Source organism: Propithecus coquereli, unplaced genomic scaffold, assembly GCF_000956105.1.
Source record: "Propithecus coquereli isolate 6110/MARCELLA unplaced genomic scaffold, Pcoq_1.0 Scaffold114, whole genome shotgun sequence".
Classification (NCBI taxonomy): domain Eukaryota; kingdom Metazoa; phylum Chordata; class Mammalia; order Primates; family Indriidae; genus Propithecus; species Propithecus coquereli.
Genome location: NW_012135414.1, coordinates 3,777,924 through 3,792,426, shown reverse-complemented (window position 1 = coordinate 3,792,426; position 14,503 = coordinate 3,777,924). Strand labels below are relative to the sequence as shown.

Sequence of the window (14,503 nt, the reverse complement as noted above, 5' to 3'; positions counted from 1 at the left end):
CAGGGTCTCGCTCTTGCTCAGGCTGGTATCATGTTATATATTAAATAAGCATGTAACTACAAATTTATAGTCCTCCATTCTTTATTAAAAGAAGAGCAATTCCCACCCACTCCAAAAAATGAGACTCACCTAATTTAATTATCAGTCAGGAGTATATCTTTAAGAATACTTAAGATTCTTTAAGGAATCCAGGTGTATGAGACCAACTTTAAAACGAGAATGCAGCCAGGCATGGTTGCTTGAGGCCAGCAGTTTCAGACCAGCCTGAACAACATAGAGAGACTGTCTCTACAAATAATACAAAAATAAGCCAGGTGTGGTGGCACGCATCTGTAGTCCCAGCTACTTGGGAGGCTGAGGCAGGAGGATCACTTCAGCCCAGGAGTGTGAAGTGGCAGTGAGGAATTATGACACCACTGCACTCTAGCCCAGGTGACAGAACGAGATCCTGTCTCAATCATAAAACAAGAACACAATATCAGCTTTTGCCTCTGGAACATGGAAAAACTAATTAATAAAAAAAAAAATCTGAAATCTGAGATTTTCTATTTATAAAATATTCCACCAAAGATAAATGAATGTTGCTAAGATGTAGAGAAATCGGATCCCTCATAGATTACTGGTAGGGATGTAAAATGCTGCAGCCACTGTTGAAACCGTTTGGCAATTCTTCAAATGGTTAAGAGTTACAGTATAACCCAGCAATTCTATTCCTTGATATACAACCAAAAGAAATGGAAACCACATAAACCTTGAATCCAAATATCCACAGCAGCATGATTTACTATGGTCAAAAAGAGGAAACAATCCAAATGTTGTCCAACTAACGAATGGACAAGCAAAACACATATCAGCGCAATGAAATAACTGGCAATAAAAAGTATACAGACAACAGAAATGAACCTCGAAAAGCTTCTGCTAAGTGAAAGAACCCAGACACGAAAGGCCACATATTGCATGATTATAGTTATGTAATCAAAATGTCCAGAATAGACATGCCCAGAGAGGGATTATTGGTTGCCAGGGGACAGGGAGAGGAAGAAATTGGGGGTTTGTCTGCTATAGGTATGGGGTTTCTTTGGGGAATGATATAAGAAAGGTCTGGAATTAAACAGTGGTGATACCTGCACAAACCTATTACCACAGGATATATTTCTCCACCATTTTCTAGGCTCTGATTTTTGGGGTTATTTTTTGTTTTTTGGGTAACAAAGGACTAATTTCAGTCAAAACCAGAGGAGTGGGAAGTTGAGTACCTTAAAGCCTTAGAATACAAGCTGATGGGAATCTGATTACTATTTTCACTGGTTGGAGTGGATCCAAATTCAGAGAGAGAGGGTTCTGATCCAAATTCCAGAGCTCCAAACTGAACATTTAATCCTGTGACATCTGCTGAACCAGGCATTTCCACTGCAGAAACTGGGATCTGAAAAAGCAAAGCTGTCATGTCAGGAACAGAGATCAGGGACTCCAAGTCACAAAAGCCTATAAACAACAGAGCCAAACAAGTAACTAGGTTCCCCAGGCAACACTGGCAGGAACAAGGAGTGAGAGACAGAAGGGGAAAAAAGGAGTAAGACTTTTTTAAAAAGATAGAGTAAAGGGATAAAAGCAAACTTAAAAGTTAACAGAGGAATGGTCAGTGTTAACGTCACCACCCACTCTAAGAGCACTGGGGACAGAGCTGTGATGGTAAGTGGGTGACGAGGGAGAGTGTACACTGAGCCGACTGGTCTATTTTTAGGGACACACCACAACAAAAGCATAACCTGGTCAAGGAACCACGCTTTCTCCAACTTTGGGATACAACAAAATACACAAGAACAGATTCTCTGAGCCAGATCCTCAAATCTGTATTTGAATTAAGGTTTTTGGCTCTCAGCACAAGTCCATTCTTTCTAATATTAGTCCAGTCACTCAGAAATGGCCAAATCCTCATAAAGCATTAAGCTATGTGCTTGAAAAATACTGTATCACAGTTTCTGAGACTTAGTATTTCTCGACTTGAGCTGTTAAAAGAAATCCACCTTTGGGACCATGATTTCACGCTGGAGTGCCCACCTTAGACGCTGGAGGTATCCGCCGCTTAGAAAGTTTGATGTGCTTCGGCTGTGGTGGGTGGGCAGACACAGTGATATTTTCAACGGTCACGCTGGGAAGCTGCAGAAGTTTGTTCACAGTGGCGGTACTGTCTCCAGGCGCTGATTCTCGGAGTTTTGCCTGGGAAGGAAAGGACTCCAAACCAGGAGGAGGTACAGTGACTGCCTGGATCTGGTGCTGCTGTCTCTGGCTCAACTGGCTAAGAACGGGGGACGGCTCAGGCTGAGATTTGAAGTCTATGAAATATGCAACCAAAAAAAAAGTAAGCAACAATTAACTATTTGCAAACAAGGGCTTGCAACTTCCTCTTCCACTACCACTGATCATGATGGGTCCCACCACCTTCAGTTTCTCCAAAAATCATCATCTAAATTTCTTAAGTGACACGCATTAAAAAAAAAAAGATAGTATCTGATATGGGAACATGATATGATAAAGGGAAAAGGATGTCCCAATAGGTCTGTACCGTGTTTGCTGTGAAGAGAGGTGATGTGGTTCATGCTAAAGCCAATGGGGTGGGTAAGCACAGTATCGAGGTGCTATACACCCCTGGCTGTTAGCTAATAGAGATGTATTTTTATTGTTTTATGCATTTTATACATAATTAACGAATATATGAGATGTTACAAAATCCAAATGGTACAAAAATACATATGAAGAATATAAATCAGCCTTCCACCCCATCCCTATACTTGCTCCACAGAGGGAAACAATGTCGTTTCTTGTGTATCTTCAGAGATACTGTAGCAATATACACACATACATACACAAACACACATACACACTATATATATATATATATATATATATATATACACACACCTTAGTTTCTCACAAACCCCTTAATTTTCAGAGACTGTTCCACATTAACATGCAAAGAGCTACTTCACATTCATCTTTATGACTACAGAGAAATCCAGTGTACAAAACCAATTCTGTATTATTGATGGACCTGTAGGTTTTCTAATCTCTTGCTATACAAAAATGCAGTAAAGAATGTATTTGTATATAAGACATTTTGTTCAAGTACAAATACATCTGTAGTATCAATTGCTAGAATATAGTTGCTGGTTCACAGGGTAAATAAATGTTTTAAATTTTGACAAATACTATTAAAATCACTATCCAGATAGAACATATCCTATTTAACATGCTCTAATATCAAACCTTATCTTCCCTTGTCTGACTGGTAAAAATGATATGAAAGAAATGCAATCTAAAATGATATAAATGCGCTTAAGCATCATTTCTTATACTTAAGCATGCTTTTCATACGGCCTCTATTCATACCTCTGTGGTCAATTTTTTTTTACCTGGTTGTTGATCTGCTTTATGTTTAGTTACTCCTTTTACATTATGGAAATTAATTCTTTTGTCTATGTTACAATTTTCAAAATTTTTTCATTGTTGGTCTACATTTTGATTTGGTGATGGCATTTTCTGTCATACCTAGAAAGGACCCCTTCACACAGAATATATACAAATTCTGCTAGGTTTTTCTACTACTGTTCTAAATTCACTATTTATGTTTAACTATTTGACCATCTGGCATTTTGGCACTGGGATACAACTTCATTTTCCAACCATATATCCAACTGCAATGAACCATTTTATCACCATTCTCTCACAGAAGTCCTACCATAGGACAGAGGTCAGAAATCTTTCTCTGTACAGGGCCAGACAGTACATAATTCTAGCCTTTGAAGGCCACCTGTTAACAACTAGTCAGCTCTGCCTTTGTAGACTGAATGTAGCCAGACTTGGACCTCTCTGGCTGAGTTCCAGTAGAACTTAATTTACAAAAAATAGGCAGCAGTTCCAGTTTAGACAGATCCATTTTTGAACTTGATTATTAGAGGCAGGTATGATAAAGATAGGCTTCATAAAGAATATGGGAATAGCATGCTTATATCTAAAAATCCCTATCATTCATTAGTAAGTGAAGAAAAAATTAAGATAGGAGGTCTACAACTGCTATCAAAAAGACTTGTTTAAAGCTTGGACCGTGTGTTGATCCATTATACACAAAGGGTGCCAAAACGCTAACCAATAAGAGTGGTTCACTGTGCCTAGAATGTCTAGACAAACAATGTGGTTTTTGCTCAAAATCTGCTTTCCAACCAGCCTGGGCAACATAGCAAGACCCTATTCTCTACCAAAAAAAAAAACAAAACACCTTGGGTATTGAGTCTATAATGAGTTTCCTTGGTAGATAGACATCATCTCAAACCTCGGAGCAGTCTCAGGTACTTCCAAGACAGTAAGCCAACTCACTGAGCAGAGAAACTTGCTTTCCTGTCTTGAAAAATGTGCTAAACATAAACCAGCCCACACAACCACATCTATCATTAAATAGAACTGCTATTCCTTAATACAGAGTGGCATATGAGCACTGGTAGGGAATGGTGGTTTAATGTCACAATTTCTGTGAGACTTTAGTTTAGAAAGCATCCACCTTAGACATGGTGCCTTTAAAATACAAACAACAGAAGGTAAAGCTTCACCAAATCATGGTGGATACATACAAATGTTAGAATAAGAAGCATCACAGAAGGTGTGATTTTAAATGTTGTCCACCCTCCACCTGCTGTCACAACCCTATTCTAATAGAGCTCAGAAAATTCTCTTGATACATTTACTCAAAGTGTTAGATACTCACAATTGCATGCTCCTACCATGCTTTTGTACATCTCTTCAAGGCATGTACTACCACTGCTCTTACTACTAATAATAAGATCACCAAGAACAAATAAGTGCAGGATAAACAATAAAAGGAAGATGTTTAATTTAGAAACTCTGTGGGAGTTCTATTAAGAAAAGACATCTTTAAAAGCAGGCACGGTGGCTCACGCCTGTAATCCTAACACTCTGGGAGGCCGAGGCGGGAGGATCGCCTGAGGGCAGAAGTTCCAGACCAGCCTGAGCAAGAGCGAGACCCCGTCTCTACTAAAAATAGAAAGTAGCCAGGCATGGTGGCACATGCCTGCAGTCCCAGCTACTCGGGAGGCTGAGGCAGGAGGATCACTTGAGTCCAGGAGTTTGAGGTTGCAGTGAGCTAGGCTGATGCCATGGCACTCTAGCCTGGGCAACAGGGCAAGACTGTCTCCAAAAAATAAATAAATAAATAAACATCTCTGTGGTCAGGGTCCACTTCCCAATCTCAACTTGTTTTGTCTTTTATGGTCCCGGCACTGTGGTCAAGTTCCACATCTTTGTGGTCAAGTTCACAAGTCAACATACTCTTCTTATGTTTAGCATGCTCTCCGTAGGGGCAAACCAGCACCAAAAATGTATACTTACCAAAATGACTGAGCACTGAGGACTGGGATGCTGAGGGCTTGAGATCCCAAGAAGCAGTAGTTATAGGGGGACTCGTACTATTCTGCTGTGAACTTGGAGTAGTAGTAAATTGGCTCAAACTTGGGGCTTTCAACTGGTCCAAAATCTGGGAACTGGTGATGTTCGCCATTTTTGATGACGTGAGCTCTCCGAATCCTGATCCAAGTACAGATGACTTTAAAGGGAAATAAAAGAACAAATCCTCAGCAATACAGAATTTTGACCCCAGGCTTTAAAACACACCAAGTGTTTTCACAAGTATTTTAAAACCTATAACTGAGAACATATGAGTAAGACTGTCCTTAGAAAATACTACATGAAAATATCATTGTGTGTTAAGAACCGCCTAAATAAATCCATCAATCTTTCTGGATTCTGACATAAGAGATTAATAGGAAGGGTGAATGTCTGCCATGAATTGACTGATTTTTTTAAAAAAGTGGTATCAGTGACTAATGCCTGTAATCCCATTATTCTGGGAGGATGAGGAGAGAAGATCGCTTGATGCCAGGAGTTCATGACCAGCCTGAGCAACATGGTGAGAGCTCATCTCTACAAAAAATAAAAAAGAATTAGCCAAACGTGGTGGCATGGGCCTGCAGTCTCAGCTACTTGGGAGGCTGAGGCGGGACGACTGCCTGAGCCCAGCAGTTCAAGGGTACAGCAAGCTATGATTGCACCACTGCACCCCAGCCTGTGCGATAACACAAGACCCTGCTGTGTAAAAAAAAAAAGTGATGTCAGAAGTTCACAATTAAATACTACTCCTGTCTCAGCCTCCCATGTAGGTGCAACCGCAGGCGCATGCCCCCACTGCGCCTGGCTACTTTTTCTATTTTTAGTAGAGACAGGGTCTTGCTCTTGCTCAGGCTGTAAGCACTACTTTTTTTTTTTTTAACTAAAAAGCAGTATTATTTAGTAAATGAAAAGATATGTTTAACAAGTAAAACCACAATATTTTCTTCATCTGTGAACCACAATAATCATCTTTAATGATTAGAATACATTTGGTCACAGAACAGTTCAACTGTGAGGTCACCCTGCAAGATCAAACACAGGTCACAAAACTTAAGCAGTTAATATTCCAAAATCCGACACTAAAACACACAGGCATTTGAGGTCGAGGAAATACCCTGGACACTGACTGCTGTGTTCAAGTGGTTTAGATGACTAAGAACACTAAACACACTCCAAAAATTAAGTACACTAAAAACAATGCCACTCCTTCCCCATCTGTCTTGTCAGGTCATATATCGAGATACAAAGAGAATGAAAACCTATGACCACAAAACACAGTGCAAGACCAACTGCACTTTTACATATAAATATCATTCTGGAAGACTAGTGCTTTGTCAAAAATAACATTTCAAATCCATCTAAGGTCAAAACCAGAAATACTTTGCATTCCCCCCAAAAGGATAGATCAAGTAAGTTGAAATGATTATTTCTGTCATCGATATTGAAAAACAGGGAATATCCCAGTTTTTGTAAGGAAATGTAAAATTTACCATTGCTCCAGATTCTTTGTTTATGCTGACCATTACACCTCTCTTACGTTACTACCAATCTGCCAAAACCCAGCTCAAGCCCACATGTTCAGTGAGGGCTTCCCACATGGTGCCTTTCTTCTTCCTGTCTTTTGCTGAGATTATGCATCAGCTGGTTTTGTCAAAGGTATTATGTGTGCTTTAGAACACAATGAAATCACTGAGTCAATGACTACTCCCTTGCCCTAGGTAACACTTAGCACAGGGCCTCTCAAGTCCACCTGCAAATTTAAATCCATGGGTGGACTTTTAAGATCTGCCCATTAATATACACACGGACATGCATGTACATATAAACAAACATACACATTACCCAAATCCCAATCTCAAAGATGCCAACTTGTTTTGTCTTGTGTGGCACCTGGCACTGTTATTATCATCATTATTATGGTTGTTGATGCTATTTATTAATTTCCCCAATGATTGTAAAGGGCAGTAGGGTTGAGACCCACTGCTCTAATACAATGCTAAATAAACAATTCTTTTACTCCACTTTCTCAAGGTGTTGGTCATGACACAAAGCAACACACCTGAAGATCAACATAAAATTTCAAGCCCTACCTATTAACATAGTGGCCAGGCAAGGATTTCAACAAGTCAGCAAGGACATGACATCATTATACCAATAGCAAATGAAAAGAAAGAGGAGGTGCGTGGTGATGTCTAGGGAGCCAAAGATAAATAAAAGGAAAGAAAGAGGAGGAAAGGACACTGGTGGTTCAATGAAAATTGAGGGATTTTCTTAGGCCTTCTCAAAAGAGAGATGGTGCCATGCCTTGGGCTGTCCCACTACAAACACTGACACCTTCTCATGTATCAGTGACACTGAAAGTACCAAGTCCCCAAACCCGCAGCATGATTTGATTATGCAGAGTAGAAGATAGCAATGAAAAGCTTGCATATTCAATTCTCAATTTTATCAGCATCCCGGAAATGATCTGACTCCAATAGGGGAGAAAATTCTGTTTCTCACCAATAGACTTCAGGAAAATCACAGCAAAGAATGACCTAAAATAATGATCACTAGTGAAAGCTGTAGGTCTGTGTTCATAGTTCTCTCAACCTTCCCACAGCAGGCTCAGAACTTTCTACCCTTGGGCCGGGCCTTCAGTCTCCCATTCTGAGCAAGCTATGCGTTAAGCTTCCACTCCCAGCAGCCTATCTTAATATCCTTCACTAACAGTTCCTGGAGTTCTTTCTGATGGGAGCTTAACTCTCATAGGAAGTCAGAGTCGTACATGCAACACTGTGACACAGTTTCAATGAAAACACATCCAAACTATAAGGGCCTCTATTACACCGGTTGGCATTTTAAGAAAACATAGCTTTCTTTACTTTATGGAATAAAAAAACAAAACAAAATGCAAAGAAGATAAATACACAGGCAGACTTAGAATTGTTTTGCATGACTTTATAGCAAGCCAATAGTTAACAATTGCATTGAAGCAAACTGGAACACAAATGAGAAATTTAAAATATCAAGTATAGATACAAATTTTGAAACAAAATCCAAGAAAAATACCATTAATAAGAAGGAAAGGATGCTTCTGGCTGACAAAATGATCATTAGTTGAAAAGAACAAATCATAAAGAAAAGTTTTCATCTTTGTCCAGGAAAACTCAGAGTAGTTAAATTCCACACGGAGTCATCAGATATGTGCTTGGAAATTATCACATCATTGTTTTCTGGACTGAAACATACTGCAGAAATTTTTACATTTAGAAAGAAATTGTAAGGCAAGTGTCATATTCTAGAAAATGTTTGCTAATTGGTACATTCCTTAAAATCCCATACTGAAATTAATTAAGTGAGTTACCAGGCTCTGAGGAGCATAGGAGTTGACAGCAGTGGAGCTTCCGGTCCCTGGTGTTATCTGATTATTGTGTTGTGAATTTGTGAAGACAAGGGCTTGGCCAAAGCCCTGCTGTTGGGAAGTTTCAAAGGAGTTGATGCCTGAGGCTTGACGGGGAGGAACAGGCTTCTGGAGCAAGGCTATCACATCAATGCTAAGCAGACAAAAAGCAAATGAGGAACCAATCATAAACAAATCTTACCAACAAACGAATTCGAGAAGTGAATCAATATAAAGTTATACTAAAAATCATTTAAGTGAGGAGAACCTTTGGAAAATGGGGTTTCAGGAAACAAAAGAGAGGGCACTGATCAAAAAACAAAGTATATGAAGCCACAGAGACTGAAGCGGGGCTTTACAGAGAGGAGAAATGAAAAGGGGTAATGAGAAATTTTCACAAAAATGACATGATGACTGATTTGAAAACCTGGAGCAATTAAGTAAACTGAAATAATTTTCTGAAGTTTGGTTCATTTTGTTTGGAATATTTTACCCCATTATATTACTTGGAACCAGAGTTTCTAGTAGATCCATATTTTAGGGAATGAAGATCTCAGCCAAAGTAGACAATTCAATAAGTTTCACATTTATCTTAAATACTGATACATGTTTTGCATTCTACCGCATAATAAATTTATGTTTATGTATGTATACACCAAATAATTTCCTGTCTTAAATACTCTGGAATAAATGCACATTTATGAATATATATATATACACACACACACATATTAGTATAATACCATACTATAATAATAGTATGTGTATATTAACAAATACGCCATTAACTAGAACTCTTTTAACGTCTCCAGAAGGACAGATATTCCAATTTGAGAAGCATGGACTAAAACCTGAAAGCATCAGGAAGAAATCACGTTCCAGATAAAGAACACATGACATGAATGAGCTTCTAACTTCCAATACCAACTCTTCTCCAAACTTACCTAGTATAGTAGAACCTGCAAGAAAGATGCATGGGATTTCCGAACCTGATAATACACTCCATTAAACCGATTTAAAGGCCAGTTCCCATTAGTTCAACTAACCGAAACTTTCACCATGCCAATGAGACAGGCAGATTCTAGGAGAATTCAAGACTCACTTCTGATAAACAGCAAAGTTCCTAGCCCTGAGTTCCTCTCCTTAACTGCCACTCTCATACTCCCACAGTCAAAGTTGAATTTCCAGACTAGTATTTTGGACCCCAAGATAATGTTCTAGTTTATAATATCCTAATATCAGGAATACAAATCCAGAGTAGTTGTATTACATATGACCAATCGCAGAAGTCTATTACTACCAATAAACAGAGCAAGTTCTATTCCAAAAGGTTGACAAGATACATGTATAAAAAACAATACTGCACTATCTTCTGAAGAATAAATAGAAGAGCCACTAAAAAGTCTAGTTAATTGTTTTTTTTAAAAAATGAAAAATGTTGTAAACCTATCACCTATACTAGGGGAACAAATGAAAAATGATACTAGAAAATTCATTCACAAATACAATGGAGAAGGTATATGTATTTAACAATAAATTCTAAGAAATTCACAAAACAATATATTGTAAAACATAACCATTAATCATTTTTATTTCTCTATAATGAAGTCTCATAACCATCTCATTTAGTGTGAGCATGAGCACGTTAGGTTCAAAACTGTCTTCATTTCTAAGGTGTCATACATATATCCAGGCTTTCATCTTTCCAGACCACTGCATTTTAAAAGCATTTTCAAAGGTGTTTAGAGTTATTGTGAAAGCTATAATATAAATTAATGCTATTCAGTAATTCAGTTCAGTGCACGTTCTGACAATGTTGCTATTACTCCAAAGCTCCTTCCTTTTCTGCAATCTAGTAGATTAAAACTAGTAGAGCCCAAATAAAATAATTCTGTATTAGCTTGAGATGTAAATAAATGGTTTTACATGAAGAAACTAAATGATATAATGTATTAAAGTTCATTGTCAAAAAACAGGTCAACAAAAGTGAAAAGAGCAACCATTAAATAGGCTTAACATAATAATCTCTGCCACAAGTGCTAACAAATCACAAAAATAATTCCTATTTTCTTTCATCACTGGACACAAATAATTAGGAAATGATCGAAGCTCTGTCAGCACACCAAGTAGGGGTAAAATAAAGGTTAATCTTAGATAAAAGGGGAAAAAACAGAAAGACACTCCGAGATGAAAACACTTTTCCAAAGGCAAAAAAATTCAATTATGCTTTAAAATAACAAATATAAGATGGCAAACAGTGATTACCTTTGCCCAGGTGTGATGTGATTCTCTGCAGGAACAGATGAGGCAGTGAAGACCTTTGTTTCAGAAAGCTGTGTGGGATGTTTGAAAAAAAATTTTTTAATTTTATTCTATATAATATAAAACCCAAAACAGGCTGGACACAGTGGCTCAAGTCTGTAATCCCAACACTCTGGGAGGCTGAGGCAGGAGAATCGCTTGAGCCCAGAAGTTAAAGACCAGTGTGCCCAACATAGCGAGATCCGATCTCTACAAAAAACATTTTTAAATAGACAGAGGAGATGATACATGCCTGTAGTCCTAGCCACATGGGAGGCTAGGATGGGAGGGAGGACTGCTTGAGTCCAGGAGTTACAATGAGCTATGATCATGTCACTGCACTGCAGCCTAGGCAACAGAGTGAGACCCCCCCATCTCTTAAAAAAAAAATTCAGTCCTACATGACACTGGTCATTTTTAAGTGGACACTTTTAAAAAAGCCAACTCTCTAAGACCCTGGCTAGGGTACATGCCAGAAAAGGAGCCAAGATGAGAGAAAATATCTTAGGCTTTCTTCCACACACAGATGCCCACACCATAAACCAAAAGAAAGACGGATCTGGTCTCACACCAAACACTTACATCTTCAGTCCAGTCTTCTGTTGTCCATTCTTCTACAGAATTCTTCCAGGCCCCTGTTGGGAAATGACAATAATCACAATCCAAGTTTACATTACAAAGTCGAACACCATCAGAATGTAAGTGATTCCTTTTTTGCACAATGTAAGAAAAAAAGTATCAGACACCCCAGTAGCAATTTAGTTTATAATCCAAGAAATGAGGTTCTTAATCTCTTCTCCATTAAATCATAATGTTCTCAAATGCAACTTGTCTAGTACTACCTACATAAACTCAAATCAATGTCTCAAAAATAACTTTGCTTCAATGTAGATCGTATCTCCAAACAATTCTGCTATGAGTAAAAAAGTATGAGCACAGCATAAATACATTTAATAGTAGGTTAATTTTAACACAGAACAAATTCATTTAAAGACAAATTTGCCTTAGACCCTATTACAGGTGGACTGCTGAATTGCCAAATTTAGACAAGCAAGCACCCTTTTTATAAAATATCAGCTCTACTACACAGTTCCCTAATAGGTCTTCTTCCAGCAAAATTTGTCTCATTAAGTCGGCTGCTCTAAGTCCTGAGGAGCAGGTACAGAGGATGTACTATAATAGTTCTTACAGAATAATCACCCGCAGAACATTTAAGTGCTTTAAAGCAGCGGTCCCCAACCTTTTTGGCACAAGGGACTATTTTGATGGAAGACGATTTTTCCATGGACTGGGAGGTGGGGATGACGGTTTTGGGATGATTCAGCACATCACATTTACTGTGCACTTTATTTCTATTATTATTACACTGTAATATATAATGAAATAATTATACAACTCACCATAGGTTGGGGACCCCTGCTTTAAAGCAAAGTAGTGGTATTCAAAAATGTTAACTCAGCATGTTCAAATCCTGTATAAGTACAAGCCCATATTTTAAAGCATACTTAAAAACACATACCCATAGAAAATGTTTTTAAAGACATTAAAGATAACCACCTCCAGAATTCTGGGATTCTGGGTGTGTTTTCAGTCATTGGAAGAAAGGACTTAAGGATCTAATATGCAAAATCCCATTCCTCTCCAAAAGTTTCTGTGTATACTGGGAAAAGGGAAAAGGGGGAGGGCACAGTCCTGAGAAAAAAGAAGGCAGGTGACCAGGTCTAACTTTCTTAGAATCATGTTAACCTAATAACCACCTTGCTCATAAATGATGGTTGTTTCCTTGGAAGAGAGTCCTTATCTATGGAATGTCTGTGACAGCATGTCCCTGATTTAGGACTGGGATGGCTCTCTGTAAAATATTATGTAAGTTATGCTAATATCTGAGTATAAATGAAGATGTTTCAAAACTGAAAACATGTCCTGCTGTGTGAGAAACTGACATGTCATCTGTAGACCTCATGTATTACTCTGAACCACAGATTGTATGTGTGGCAGGAAGGAAAACCATGGGTAGAGGTAATGGAGATCCCAGACCCTCTCCCTGCTTCTTCTGTGCCTCCTGATTGCTAGTATCCTTGAATTATTAGTAAAATTTGATATTAAGAAAAATTTCAATCTTTAACAATCTGATCCTTTGTGTTGACTCACTCATCATACCTTCAAATGGTTTCCATAATTTCTCCAGAAATGTCATAAAACAAATATAAATTTATGTACCTTTATAACATCTCTTTGAATTAAGATATTTTCTTAAACAAAGGTAGAAAGAAGTAATAGTTCAAATGCAAAACACAAGTTGCAACTAGGACCAGTAGAAAATCAGCACTCGAAGCTTGTTGTCTAGACCCCTGCACAAGGCCCCTGGAAAACACGTTGTACACAAAGCTAAATGAATCTAAGGTGATCCATCCACCTCCACTTCACTCATCATTCTTCTACAGTATGACTTTATTAAAGTATTAATACGAAATCTCCAATCTTTTAATATATTCCCTTCCAGTCTTTTCTCTAAGTATAATTTCACAAAGTATAGTTTTATATGCTCATAACTGGACTCCTGCAAAAGATGTCTTACAGTACAGTGTCTTACTGCCACCCCATCGGCCCTACCTGGTACTCAGGCTCTCATATTCATCACAAAAGTTATTTAGCACTCTAATCTAAAGATTTGCAACTTCTACTCAAAAGCTAAGGCTGAACCTAAGCAATTTTGAGAAGACTCTAACCAAGAAAAAGAAAACAATTTCATGGGCTCAAAAATCAATCCTAAAACATGCACCTTTGAGACATGTAAGATTATAATAGGAAAAAATTCATGCTGGGATTTTCTACAGAAACTGTTCATCAAAAATCGCCAACTAATCAATACTGGCTTTAAAGCCCATGTATATGTTAAGCATGATGCTAAGTATTATTGGAAAGATAATTAAAATTTTTGCATGTGATTAAGTGATAAATTACCCAAAGGTGGTTACTACTTTAGAAATTTTGGAGGATGAAAAAGTTAATGAAAGCCATAATGGTTAAGAGAGAAACCTGCATGGGTAAGATGAAGCATACCAGGTCAGGCCCAGTGGCTCATACCTGTAATCCTAGCACACTGGGAGGCCCAGGCAGGAGGACTGCTTAAGGTCAGAGTTCGAGACCAGCCTGAGAAAGAGAGAGACCCTGTCTGTACAAAAATAGTAAAATTAGCCAGGTATGGTGGCACGCCCCTGTTGTCACAGCTACTTGGGAGGCTGAAGCAAGAGGATCACTTCAGTGCAGGAGTTTGAGGCTGCAGTAAGCTATGATGACACCACTGTACCATGGCCAGGGAGACAGAGAGAGACTCAGTCTCAAAAAAAATAAAAATTAAAA

At 38.3% G+C, this 14,503-nt stretch overlaps 1 protein-coding gene across 2 annotated transcripts in view; it reads right to left on the bottom strand.

Annotated features, from left to right (window-relative positions):
• The window catches only part of UBAP2 (ubiquitin associated protein 2), a 60,799-nt gene that overhangs the window by 18,946 nt on the left and 27,350 nt on the right, over positions 1-14,503 (bottom strand). For both annotated transcript variants that reach the window (XM_012657109.1, XM_012657100.1), the window contains 6 exons: positions 11,723-11,775; positions 11,105-11,172; positions 8,804-8,993; positions 5,401-5,614; positions 2,062-2,336; positions 1,257-1,426 (listed from right to left, as the gene is read on the bottom strand). In XM_012657109.1, coding sequence (XP_012512563.1) covers positions 1,257-1,426; positions 2,062-2,336; positions 5,401-5,614; positions 8,804-8,993; positions 11,105-11,172; positions 11,723-11,775 — 970 coding nt within the window. The remainder of the gene's footprint in view (positions 1-1,256; positions 1,427-2,061; positions 2,337-5,400; positions 5,615-8,803; positions 8,994-11,104; positions 11,173-11,722; positions 11,776-14,503) is intronic.